Source organism: Mastacembelus armatus, chromosome 17 (genome assembly GCF_900324485.2).
Source record: "Mastacembelus armatus chromosome 17, fMasArm1.2, whole genome shotgun sequence".
NCBI classification, from domain to species: Eukaryota; Metazoa; Chordata; class Actinopteri; order Synbranchiformes; family Mastacembelidae; genus Mastacembelus; species Mastacembelus armatus.
In genome coordinates, this window is record NC_046649.1 from 15,610,767 (window position 1) to 15,625,147 (window position 14,381).

A 14,381-nucleotide genomic window follows, 5' to 3' on the forward strand; every position below is an offset into this window, starting at 1 on the left:
AAAGTCATTAAAATTATCTCCACTTTCAGAGGCTTATCATAAAGGTCTGCCTAAATGTCAATACGTCAATGATCAATAAGATAACATTACGTAATAATGAAACGCTGGAAGACAACGTTGTTAATTCAATGGTAATCCTCCTTTTGTCTGTGTATATAAATTGACGAATAAATTCGCAGAAAAAGTAATAAAGTTAGTAAATTAGCCTAGACGTACCGCAAAATAGCCTTTCTGTACTTGTAATAAACTTACACCGGTAGCAGAGCATCATTTTGAGTGAGACGCTTGAAAACACAGTAGCCTCCTCTCTCCGGTCCACGCTGATGAATAATCAAACACACCCCTATTCAGGTTGTGCAACCGCGACAATGCTGAAGTTTGGTCTTCATGTTAGTTAGCTGTTACATACAAACTACCGAGGCAGCACCAGGCTGACCACAGCGTCATGAAGATGGCTTAATGTGACAGCTTTCACTTTATTGCGTTGTGTAAACCACAGCAGTGGTCTAAACGGGTTTTTATTTTGTCGCTATGGCTTTGAGAAAGGTAAGAAACGCGCTCGTTCGTTAGCTAGTTGACTCGCTATGAATCAATGCTAACGCTAAGTCCACAGGCTAACGTTAGTTAGCTTTAGCAACCATGTTATCCGCTTCTGCCCGCCCACAACGGTGGACTGTAGCAACCTGTCTGTCATTGATCGCCAAATTTAGACTTTTAACTGTTAACACCACGTCTCATTTACTCTGTACCGTTTCTAATTTATCTGTTAAGAGATACAGCCTCGGTAAAATGATCAGTGAGTAACGTTATTTGTGCTAACAACAGAAGCTATGGAGCCACTCGTTTTATTTTGGTGACGTTAGTGTTTAGTGGTGTTAAATGTTTTAATCTGCACTTTTTTTGTAGCGCAAAAGATACTCCAAGGATGTAAAGTGTGTTTTCTTTCCTGATGATGACGAAAATGGTGTTCGGAAAGTGGAGAGAAAATCATCGCTCTCCTCCGTGTCTTCAGCCAAAAGCTGGGAAAAGTGTGGAGACAGTTTTTTGGACACTCCAGTGACAAAGGTCAAAAAAGTTATAATATAAACATTTCTGAACACAAACTTTGTGTGGCTCATGCTGGTGTTAAATATTTTGTAGCTATTTCGATTTTCAAACAAAAAAATATTAATAGTTACCTCTTACTGAGGCCACATACTCATTAAAGACTAACTGTAAGCCTTGTTTGTTTTCTGCCAGTATTTGGCCAGTATGACCATGCAAATGGTTTCAGATTGCATTATATGATATATAAAAATATATTTTGAAAAGGCCTCATTTAAGACCATGTGCACCATTACATTATTGATTCACATTACAACCCCTGTACTCTCTGCATTATTCCCCTTCTACTTTAACACTGTTTTTGATTTTTGATGTTTTTGTTGCAGAACCTCAAATCATCAGGAAGGACTTTGTCTGCCATAAGAAAATTGGTCCAGACCCCTGCTTTAGGTAATTAAATTGTCTAACACAGTCATAGTTCAAACCAGGCAAATGGTAATTACTCTGATCATATGTTGGTTTGTTTTTTGTTTTGTTTTTTTGCACAAAAAAAGCACTAGATTTAAAAACATTTAACGTTTGTTTTGGGAGGGATATGGGGAGTATTCAATGTTCTTGCTGGTAATTCAACTCATCACTCTATACAGGCTTTTAAGAACATAAGAATAAAAGATCTTATATGCCACAGATAATAGCTGTGCTTATACATAAGTGTTTCTACAGATTTAGCCATGCATCCCTGTGATCTTTCATTTTATGATTGTTTTCCTATACTTTTTATGGTATTATCTCTTTGTATATGTGTCTACTCAGGGCAGACAAGGGCCACTCAATGTAACGAGGACCAAGTGCACATCGTGTGGAGCTCCAGTGATGGTGAACAATCTGAAGATGAGACCCAGGAGCAACGTCTCCCCAAAGTTGTTGCACTGAAGCAGCAGCGTCATCAGAGACCAGACAGACCCACAGCTTCCACTCAGTCTTCCATGCACATGCTCAGCAGCATCAAAGGTAAATATGTCTGTTGTGACTTTCTGAGTCAAAGCTCAGACACATTTGCTTGTTCTTGGCTTACACTACAGTTGCTATCTTATACAAGACTTATACAAGTTTGAGGGTGAAAATTCATGGTTGACCTTGTTGATATTTTGACAAAATAATCTCAACTCAAGATCCAGTTAATGGCTTTTTCCAGGTCTTCAGCCTTATATTACAATACTGATCTTTGTGTAACTTAGTAATAACAGCCGAAAAATGCTCTGCTGATGAAGACTGTTAGATGCAGTTGGAAGTCAGGAAAAAGCTAGTAAACAGGACCTTTAGTTAAGGTTATGATTGCACACACTGCATTAATATTAAGAAGAAACTTTTTAAATGATGCTTTAAAAGTAAAATTGCACAAACCTTGTCTTCATTTTTAGTCAGTGTTGTTGAGAATGTCGCCATCTTATTTTAATAAATTGTCAAATAGTCGTTGGTTAAATGTGACTTAGGCTTCCATGTTGTGGTCAGTCAGCTGAACACCATTTGCGGATCATGCAGGAAGGCCAAATAAAGCATGCAGTGTGAGTTGCCACATGTACAAGACTAATGAAATTATACAGTGTGTGTCCAGCTGTACTGCCCAAAACCACAACATATTTAGCTGGTCACATACGATAATGAAGAGCAGAAAATTGTAACAGTTTTGCTAAAGAAAATGATAAAAATGTTTCTATTTCAGTACAGATGCAAATTAAATTCCCTACTGTTGACTAAATTATTCATAATTTGTTACAGCTGTAATATACTTTGTTTTTTTATTATTATTATTTTAGATGACTTTCCTGTTATAGACACAGACAGTGATCTGGATGAACCTGAGGAAGATATTGAGGAGGACAGTGGGCAACAAATCTCTGAGTGCGAGTCAGAATCCTTTGATGAAAAGCCAAAAGACTTAACTCTTACACCTACAACTGTAAGTGAGCTGCATTTTTTCTTGTTTTATCTGGGTGATCATTATAATCAGATAAGAACTTTGACCTGCATTAGTGCAAGAAACACCTGATGAATTCACAGTGGTCAGTCGGTAATGAAGCATGAACATTTTCTCAAGGGTGTTATTTGCATTGTGTAGCACTAGGTGGGGGTATATATCTTTGTAAGCTCTTTCTGATTTTGACCTGTATAACAGTAGTGTTCTAATGTTTCTAATTAAATATTCAACTGACTGCCAGTGCAGGCACACATCTTAGGATTGTTTATGTATTTAACTTCATTGGCACACTAGATAATGTTCTGCTCATATTCTGTATTAAACTTAATGAACTCAGCTTTTAACGCTTAAAGGGTATATGCTTCATCCTTTATTCAGTATAGAGTACAATATGTTAGTGCGCATTGTGTTTCAATTTAAGTCTCTATGTCATTGTTGTTGTAGTTATTTTGATTTAGTTTGTTTCTATGTATTTTTATTCTCCAGTAGATGGAGTGTTGCAGCTGCGGTGTAATACCCTTAAAAGGCCTGACGGGCCAAAACCAGTGCTGGAGTGAGCATTTTGTAGATTCAGGTTATGTACCAAACTGTCAAAGTTCACTTGCTGGGGTAGCAATAAAACACTGACTGACTGTAAAGGGGCAAGCTGCCACATATTCACTTATCCAAAACAGATGCTGATTTGAAATGTGTAAAGAATAACTTCTAATTTATGTAAGTCAAAATACTATAGAACTGCAACATGTAGAAAATTGTGTATATTGACCATTGAGACATTTCAGTCAAAATCACCAAACTTTTGATGATTTCAGCTTTTTATGTTGCATTGTCCTTGTCTTATATTATGATAAATTCAGTATTTTTGCTGTTTGACCTGTTTTAAAATAAGCACATTACTGTGGGTTCCTGGAGATTGTGATGGGCATATTTCACTGTTTACTGAAACTAAAATAATGAGCAGATTATTTGATAATAATCTCTACTACACTATGTGCCATAATGCACACTATGGTTTCCTGAACACAGTATTCTAGATAGTTAATTTGCGTTTACATATTTGTTAACACAAGATCAGTCTTTTGTGGGCCTTCCTATATGCTCTGGAGACTTGGATTGATTGTTCTTCTCAGAAGGCATTCAGGAGTTATGTTTGTTAAAGGCAGGGCTGACAGGGAGAGAATGTACTTGGGTTGGGGGAGGTGTTGTGCTCAGGTTCAAAACCACACACAGTGTTTAGCTACTGCAACACACGTTATAATATGTAATTGATGAGCTAGATGCGACCAAAAAACTAAGGTGACGTGGTTGTATAGATAGTGGTCTATGTAGATATCCTTCACTTTGGTGGCCAGTAATTGTGAGTTAACGCCGTACAGTGCCATATTCTGGCCAGTATTTAAACTCAGCTATATATCCTGTAAACATATGAATTTAGGTAACTAATATCTTGTGATTAAGCTCTGACTGTGCAGGCTGTATGTCAAGAGGAAGCCTGTCAGATTACCATCACTCCCACAGACCCAGCTACTTCCTCTTGTCACAGTTTAATTTGCTGCTATCAGCTCTCTAGGGTCAAATGAGATTCAAGATCACCTAACAGGACGTTTGTGGTCAGAGACTTACTAGATTGACACACTCATAAGGGTCCTGGTTTTTCAAGTATGGTTGCACTGAAATTTACATGTGATTTTTTTTTTTTTTTTTGACTATTTGATTACTGCACATTCAACAACTGCAGTAGTATTTGGCTGTCTAGAAAGTCTGCTTGTAAATATTTATCATTTTCTTCTAGTATTTTTCAGTGTTATACATTTTGATTTAATTATACAAAAATGTACGAACCTTGTTTTTTTTCTCCCTGGAAAGCTTGCTTCTACACTGCTAGTTGTAAATCAAACTGGATCTAGCAGGATACAGAGGGGCAAGATCCCAATCTAAGTCAGAGTTTATTATTATTATAAATGCATGGCTGACTCACTTGATGTATGTCTGCCAGATTGTCACAGCGTGGATAGGCGGAGCTGTGAAGGCTACTTTGCATTTCAAGGTCAAAGAGGATGGCCACTTCCCAGATGAATCATGTTGCTCGGTCTGGGTCAGCTGCTTAAAGGGTCAAAAACATCCACAACCATCACATATTTGCAAGATCAGGGTGGTGTCAACATAACAAAACTATAAACATCTTTTTACTACTGTTTGTTCAGGAAAACAAATGAGTGGATGAGACTGCACAGAGCTGTGTACTTACAATGATTCCAGTGCTGGGTGAAAACATTTTTGAGCTGGGGCCAGGAACATAGTGTTCCTTTTTCTCTGTAGCTGGTTAGTGTGTGACGTCTGCTGGCACGTCGCCTAGCAGGGTCAAGTTGATTCAAATAAGAGAGCACGTTGGCTGACAGAGCCTGGTATGCTGGTCTTGTCTGCACATGACAGGAACTCAGGTTTCTCTTGGATTTTTCCATGAGAACTGATTCCCTCAGGTGTAGTGAGAAGTGATACAGCAAAAAAGATTTTGTTAGTGAATTTGTCTTGTGAATGAGCCTGGCAACATATTAGTGTGCCATATCCATCCACTATGCTATTGGGTAGTATTGAATCAAAACATCAAAAATCAAAAACAGTGTTAAAATAGTAGAGGAATAATGCAGAGAGTACAAGGGTTGTAATGTGAATCAATAATGTCATAGTTAACATGGTCTTAAATGAGGCCTTTTCAAAATATATTTTTATATAGCATATAATGCAATCTGAAAGCATTTGCATGGTCACACTGGCAGAAAACAAACAAGGCTTACAGTTACTGTCTTTATTAAGTATGTGGTAGTATTGGGTATTTTATTTAATCTTTAATGACTCGTGTTAACTTACTGATGGCTGAAGCAATTTAAAGCACTTAATATTCCCCTGATATACATTGGTATTTTATCTGTGATTTATGATTGTATCCCTAGGTGACAGAGCTAGAGATCTCAGGCTACGTTTCTGATGGAGAGAATATTGGTGACCATTTGTCCTCAAGTAGAATGGATTCTGAAAGCTTTCCTCTCCAAACTGGTGAGGGCAGCAAAAGGTCAGTCAGTGACTGGGTCAGATCTGCTCAGGCGATGCTGCAAACACCTCAGAAACCATTTGATAGGCAGTCCAAGACTCCAGAAGACTCTGCCAGAAAGAAAAGGAAATTTCAAAGGTTTGAATTATGTTTTTGTTTTTAAAAGTCACATTAGGGATGCACTCTGTTCCAGGTTTTCCTTTTGTGATACCAATTCTGATATATCAACTTAGGGAATCTGCTAAGTGATTCTCAATCCAATAATACTGTTCCCTTGTTCCCTTTTTTATTATTGCACTCACACATGCACACATATGCACTCTGGCCGAATTCAATACCACGGCTGAATCATAAAATCTGCCATTTTAAACATAATGTTTAGTTTTGACACTGTCACTGTAAGTTATTAATTTAACTATTCTGTATGTTTATTATTGAGGTTGTAGGCTGCAGTAGTATTAAACTGTAGTGCTTTATATTGAGAGGTTTGACTAATGTATTGCCCAACCCTTTTACAAACAAAGTAAGAAAATCATATTTAATTATAATGCAATCTAGTATAATAAAACCAGCAGCTCCAACTTAATAAACAGTAACCAACCATAAATATAATTAGTGCTTCAGAATGATTTAACAAAAGTCAAGTTTACAGTTTTTATTTCTGATCCAGTTTTTATTTCTGATCAGTTGTGTTGACTAAAGCAAGTATATATCAAGTGTTAGAGTTTATTGCTTCATGATAGGAGCAAGCAAAGTAGAAAAGACATATTGCTTGCTGCCAGGTGACAGTCAGACTTTGGCTGCGATGTTTCCACGGCAGAACTGATGATGAAAGGGACACCTGGTGTCATGATGTGGGTGCTAAATGTCATTGCCATCTCCAAGCCCACCAAATCTGACAGATGGCTATCTGTAGTTTTCAACAGCTTGTTGTCTGCATCTCTGAAATAAACAATTGCATGTGCTTTTATTCAGGTTGTGTTTGCTTTGTGAATTTATCACATAGCATCATCTAACTTTGTGTGCATTTGCTTCACAGTGGAGGTCTGGCAGAGAGGCTGAATCGACTCCAGCACAGACAGAAGTCAGCTATTAGCTTCTGGAGGCACAAGACCATTTGTGGCACTTCAACAATAACAGGTAATCCACATAAGATAACCCTAAAACATATCAAAAGTATGTCAGCATTGCACATACAGGTTCAGTACACCTCTGATTCACCATTCAAGTTCAACAATGAACTTTGATTTGTGAGTGGGATGAAGACCTCTCTCTAGCCAGGCGTGGCTTTCTTTTTACGTCTGATCGTATGGAGAGGCCACACTGAGGAAGTGCTGGCTGTGGCTGTGGCTGTGAACTGTGAACTCAGTATGTAGATAACAGGAAACTGCTTGCCTAGGTCTTTTTTTCTTTTTTCCTTTCCATGGTGTACCACTTGTGTTCTTTTGTTGTTAAGTATCTCCTTATAATAGGACACCAGTAGATGCTTAAAAGTGACAGTTAATTGTGGAACAAAAACCATCCACCTGATCCATATTAGTTTGTGGTCGGTCAGTGGTTTGATGTGTCTGACGAGTTAAACATGGGGTTAAGGCCTGGAGGTTTAAACTGGCTTGACCTCATTTTTAGTCAGACAAATGTGCAGTGTTTTTTGCTTTGATGATTTCTGCTTCTGTTTGCATTGAGTTCTCAATCCATTAAAGTTTGATGGCATACCTCAAGAATTTCTTTGAATATTATGAAGTATTTTGTTTCATATCAAACAATCCATTTAAACTATCCAATTACCTGGCATATTTCTAACAATAACTGTATTACCAAACTAGATTATACTGTTATAGGACACCTGTTTATCTTTGTTGTAGTACTTTCAGAGTGTGATATAAGAGTGTTGGTACACACATATGTAGGAGGCACTGAATTGTTTCTTGACATAATTCTCTGCCTTTGAATTATCAGATCCTATAGGTCAAGTTGAGGACTGTAGTACTATCTCAGTTTTAGCTTGCTGCCTGAGTTCATTCTGATGATTTTGTGATCTTGGGCATAAATGCACTGAGCACAAATAAAGCACTTAACAATCATGTTTGTGTAAATGCATCTTAAACCTTAATAGCTCTCTAGCGACCCATTTGATATGATTTAGTCTTATCATATTACTATTTCCCCCTTTGGCCACTTTCAGGAATTGTTAACATACACAGACACTGAACTGCAATGACTATGAGCTCTCATGCTGCAATTTTCACAAATCAGTGCAATCAAGTTTGCACACAAAATTTTCACGCAGCCAAGTTTCTGTCTTATCTCAGTTGGATTTATAGCTTTAGGGCATTGTCTTGATTTGCTCTTCTTAATTATCTCTGTCGACTTTATTGTTCGGGCCAAAAGCACAGTCAGCGACGTGGTAAAATTCCAAACATTTGCACACTACCCCAGTGGGATTTACTCTGTTTTATATCCAACTCAGCCTGAGTCAGTAACAGCTTTACAGTTATGCAGTGTGAATTGTTCTGATGCTAAAAGTGAATTACTCTCATAACACATAATGAGTCCCATAGAGAGCAAGAGTCCGTGAGAGCATGAATACACTGTGTACACAGACACATACTGAAACAAACACATACTCAACATCTGTGTTGTTGTTGCTCTGCACTCCAGTGGACAATCCTGGCGTGCTGGTGCTGGAGGTGATGGAGGTTCAAGAGGAGTGCGGCATGCAAGTGGTTCACTGTGAGCACCCCCAGCGGCCTGAAGAAGGCCACCAGCACAACCACAGTGTCACTCAGGAGAGAGCTTGTATGCTGGTTTTGTTCAACAGAGAGACTGCAGCCCAGCTGAGTCCTGCACCCGGAGATATCATCCACATACACCCACCATGGTGAGAGGATGCAATATGTGTCACATGTGTCCCCCTCCATTGAACTAAATGTGCTTCACTTATTATGACTTCACCTGGATGTTTGACTGTCACTGTTCAGAATGATTTGTGTGCACAGTTTAACGCCAGAGGTCTGTTTTTAATGTTGAAATTTGAAACCTTCAGTGCACATACACTGAGAATCAACTTTTCAGTGAAGTAGGATACATCTTGTGTCCAGAAGTTAGTTTTTAAATGAGACATATTTGTCCATAAAGTCATGGATAAAGTCTGGATTTAAAAAAATGTATACTTTTTTTGTGGAAAGAAACATAAAGCCACAAATTGTTACTTCTATTACTTTTTTGATCTTAAAATGTGTCTAAAAATTGTCTTTGAACAAAAATCCTGTTTTGCTCTTTTTGTACAGATGCACAAAAAGGTTTGCATTTGGATATTTGGAGCTGCAAAGCAGTTATGTTATCTGGGTCTAAAATTGGCAGCTATTAAGTGTCAGCTGCAAACAACTTGATTTTGTAAGTTAAAGTAGTAAGCCACAATTTAAGATTAACTTTTGTTTCCTATTAATTGATAAATCTATATAATGGCTGAAGATGGAGTATATGTATGTCACAGTAATAAGATTATTTTTCTGACTGAAAAAATGAAGATGCAAAAGGACAAAATCCTCACAATTTAGACCATGAAACCAGTGACTGAAGTAACAAATATGAGTTGTTTAGTTTTCTGTCAAATGACTAAATAATTGACTCATCTGCATTAAGTATAGATCAATTTTAAGTTACAGCAAACATAATTATCTCTGTCTACAATAGCACAAGATATTGGGAGGGTGACATACTGTGAAAATTTATTTTATTTTGGTCAGTGAAGCCTTTCAGTATGCTCTACCAAACAGTTGAGCAGAACATTAAAGGGTTAAGTTAATCATCTCTTGGCAGGTGATCAAAAACCACCAAAAAAAAGACTTCCTGGCACTTACCCAATACAAAATTGACTCATTACATGTAGGACAGAGTCACAGGATCTCAAAATAATGCTGAGAAGGCATTCTGAAAGTCACAAGTATACATAAATATGCATTGAAAATATTAATTCTGTAGTTATTATTTTAAAAAATTGTGGGTTTCATAACGTCCTGTTCTCAGTAAGCACTAAAGGCCCAGATGTGAGGAACAGATCCTCACATACAGGGCAGAAAGGCTGGGGGGAGGGAGGAGGAGTCAGGGTTTTGTGTGTTTTTGGATTGTTTTGGAGTTGGAGCAAGGAGAAGTTGACTGCAGCTGTTGGGAGTTTGGGTTGAGTGTGATCTGGAATATCCAGGCTGGCGGAAGTACAGGGGCCTCCTCTGTGTTCTGACGTCACAAACAGCTCCAGGGAATGCTTCACATACCTCTTCCTGGCAGTAGTTAGGTCATTTCCAGCAAGCTGGGGAAAAAACACAGTAGGATTATTTTCTGGAGCATTTGGGAGCAGGGAGTGCAGGGAGCCAGAGGTCTAAGATTGAAAACACATGGTGGTTTGAAAGTATCTCTAGCTTTAGCACCTCTCCTTTCCTGTTTCTTTTCCTGAAATCACAAGATGGAGTAGAGCCTTCCTAAAACACACCCATTTATTCTTTCAAAGAATTACCTTTTAATATGAGCATGCATCCTTACACTCTCATTTGTTGATGTAAATAACACTACTTCATTTGAAATTGATCCATATATTTACTCTGCACATAAGAAAACGTCTCTAAAATCATAAAGAGGAACAGTCATAACTAAGAAAAGATGATTAGAAGCTTAATATTTGTTTGAGTTAATCTAACTCTTACAGCTAAAGGAAAAGCAAAAATGGAAAAACCCAGAATTTAGAGCATCAGCATGTCTGGTAGCATTCCTCTTATGGGCTTCCTGTGTGACACTTCTCATCCTCCATAATTCCTACACTGCGTAGGTTGACGCCGCCCACTTCCCACACCTTCTTGTGAGTGGGTTGAAGTCTGAGCGGAAATACCTGCAGGCATTATTCACTTACGAGCTGTGACGCTAGCAACCATGGCCACTCCTTAACCGGACTACCTGTCTGATGATGACAGCTGCCCACTCACCTGTTCACAATAGGGTCAGACTTCCTGTACAGGCAGTGTACCTGTTCCCGTGAACAGTACGTTCCAGTCTACTAAGACTGCGATGACTTTGACTGATTAATAATCGCTGCTCAGATTTTGGACTGATAAATGTTGCTATCAGGCTTAATCATAACATGAGTGCTTGTTTTGGTTTTTTCATAGGTGAAAGAAATCAGGATACACTAGTAAAAGTAGTAAAACCATGATATAAAAATAGTCAATTTCAAGTAAATGTCTTTCATTCATATTTTCAACTGAATTAGTAGCAAAAAAGTATAAGTAAAAGTACTCCATCATTATTTTTGATGCATCAACATATGAATACAAAATCTTCATAGGATAAGTTGTAATCCAATCAGTAAACACTTAAAATGTCCTCATTCAACTATATTATAGTATTTTATAAACAGTTTATTAAATGTGTATTCTGTGAATACTAAATAGTAGGAATTAATGTACAGTGTTGCTCATTTATTATGCTGTATATAAAAAAGGAAGTAAATTTTAGTGCTTCACAGTGTATCCAGCAAATGTTTACTACATGATAAATTACTGAAATTATTGGCTGTCAAATAACAATAGATTAATTGTGAATGATTGTGATTAATGAATGAGTAACACACATCTGCACCAGTATGGAAAAGTATACAGCATGTACAGGAACTACGGAATGCATAAAATTGTTGTCATTAGTCTTGCTCAACAACATAAAGTACAGGGGATGGAAAAATGCCAGGAACTGCATGTTCAGTGTAATATAACCAGGGACAGTAACATTGCAACAAGTATAACTGTCATTATGTCCACCCTCTTTTATCTACAAAAATATCTGTATTTTGAATATAATATGAGTTCTAGAGGTAATTCCTTTTAAAGTAATAATACCTGTCTTTGATTTGGAAAAGGACAGTGTTGACACTTACCTATTTATCAGTGAGGCTAAAAGTTAGAACCACCTCTCAGTATAATACAGTGTGACAGACAACAGAATGGCAAAATGACTATAACATAATATGGGCATCTCTCTAAAACAGTTTTAACTGAACATTATGATGGTCACAAATGTCATATTAGGCCGCATTTTGTTTTAGATAGGTTTACCCAAAACTAACAACTGATTGCATAGAATAATTTTTTATTGTTGTGCATCCAAACAAATATATATATATATATATATATATATATATATATATTTATTTATTTCATTTTGATTAATTTCTGTGTCTGAGCTATCAACGCAGGTCTAAGGCGAGCTGTGACAGGTACAGTAGTTCCAGTCACAGAGTGCACTTGGCTCTGAATCAGTGATAAGCCATCATCACACTATTATCCATTTCACATGGAAAAATTTAAGTCGTAACTCAAAGTGAACCACAAACAATGCGCCATATAATTATCTTTTATTCTCAGGCCCTTTACCATTCAGGTGTGTGTTATTTGTCTGGTTGAGCTACACTACTTGGCCAGAAATGTTTTAAAAAGATGTTTAGCACCTTGTTGGCACACACAGACGAGTGAAATCTAAGACGGTAAGGGCAAAATAAAGCAAGCGCAAGAGCACTTCAGGTCTCATGTATGTGTTTTTTGCGTTTGGTTTGGTGTTTTTTCATCAATAAACCCTCAGCTTGTTTGATTGTGTCTGCACATATTTCCACAGATGATGTCACGTTTGGAAAGTGTTTTCAATCAAGTTGTACAGCACTGAGAGGTGCATCCTTTTAAGAACCTCATTTACATGGAAACTATATCTTTTACCTTAGTAAAAGAGGACAGATACATCCGTTAAGTATTTTAAGTTGCCCTGGAGGAGGGTAATGTACTTTAGCGTGTGCTCTGTGCTGAGTGGTACACAGTGAACAGACCTGTGGAGGTGGTTGGTACCTTATCTGAGTTTGACATTCAAACAGTCTGGATCTGTCAGCCCCCCTACATTTTGCAACAGCCTATTCCATTTAATGTAAAATCTGAGTTTTTGTATTTGTTATCAGTGCAATCACAACACAGATGGTTTATCATTGCCCAACACCTTGACGGTGTTTAATTTCATGGTAATTTCAAGGTTCCAAACTCAATAAGCAATAAAAATAAAAATGCAGATTCCAGGTGTAGAATGAAAACCGAAGAACCTGAACAGCTGCTATAGCCTCAATCTGAAACTGATGTACTTTTATCTCTTTTCAGGCAAAGTCTTTCTATAGATGGGTGCAGTTGTGATATCATTCTGAACACACACTTCAGCCAGAAAGTTTTCCCTCCTTCCAAACTTGCAAACGTATCCACCCCAAAGGGCCTGCACTCTGCAAGGAGATGCATGCCGTATTATTTGGGTAAGATATTTGGACTGTTGGAGGTATGCAGGACCACAGAAATGGCAGATGCCCGACGTGCATATGAGGTGTGTATGGTTTGATATCATTAGAATAAAGTGCCCTACATTTAATTTTGAATTCAAAATGTACTGTACTTGGTGCCGTAAATGTCAAGTCATTACCTTTAAATAATCCCTTTTTAAATCATGGTTATGTCTCTCTCTCTCTTTGAGTGGACCTTTAGTTACTTTAAGGTAGAAATATAATATTTGTCCAATAACTCTGCAAATAAACACAGCTAACGATATGATGTCAGCTAAGGTATTTTGTATGAAGGCTAGTTTGGCAACTGCCCATAAGGTTTTACTCAGGTTTAGAAATGTATGCCCATAAAGACAAACTCATTGTATCTTAAGAGGCTTGTTTAACCTTTTTCACAAGTACATAGTTGTTTAATCACAGGTGCAACAGTTTTGCCGCAGGGTTCATTGTGTTCACTTTACAATATTCTTACACAAAGAATAATAAATAGTCTTGGGGGAGCTTCCAAGCCACATCAGTCAGTTACGGGTGCATTCAGTCTCTGCTGTAGCAATATCATAAGTGGTTGGTTTATATGTTTGGTTCTCTAAATCTGAACATCTGTTTACTTTGAACAAATACAAACAAACTGCGCTTCTGGCAGCAACCAAGAAACACAAAAACCATGATGCCATAAGCCACGCCCAACTTTTAAAGCAGATTTTCAACTAGAGAATTAAATAAACTATGATCATGTGATCATATGACAATCTATTGTGCCCTAATTGCATATACTGGTAGTTAAGTAAGTACAATAGATCCACTAGCTTGTACAATAGTTGCATAGATATACACATATTTTTGAAGCAAAACAGGGTTATGCAAGTGAGGAACAATTATTTCATTAACAATTTAATCAGCAGGCACAAAACAAACATTTCTGTAACTAATTGTTTTAAGGTCAAATGTACAAACGGTACAGT

General features: G+C 37.4%; 1 protein-coding gene across 2 annotated transcripts in view; it reads left to right on the forward strand.

Annotated features, from left to right (window-relative positions):
- Positions 1-357: 357 nt before the first annotated feature.
- The window catches only part of spidr (scaffold protein involved in DNA repair), a 29,767-nt gene continuing 15,743 nt past the window's right edge, over positions 358-14,381 (forward strand). For both annotated transcript variants that reach the window (XR_003296041.2, XM_026313034.2), the window contains exons 1-9: positions 358-546; positions 907-1,065; positions 1,431-1,494; positions 1,858-2,055; positions 2,862-3,004; positions 5,974-6,209; positions 7,111-7,211; positions 8,733-8,952; positions 13,250-13,463. Coding sequence is in view for 1 of the 2 variants with exons in the window: in XM_026313034.2 (XP_026168819.1) it covers positions 532-546; positions 907-1,065; positions 1,431-1,494; positions 1,858-2,055; positions 2,862-3,004; positions 5,974-6,209; positions 7,111-7,211; positions 8,733-8,952; positions 13,250-13,463 (1,350 nt within the window). In the remaining variant the exon portion in view is untranslated. The remainder of the gene's footprint in view (positions 547-906; positions 1,066-1,430; positions 1,495-1,857; positions 2,056-2,861; positions 3,005-5,973; positions 6,210-7,110; positions 7,212-8,732; positions 8,953-13,249; positions 13,464-14,381) is intronic.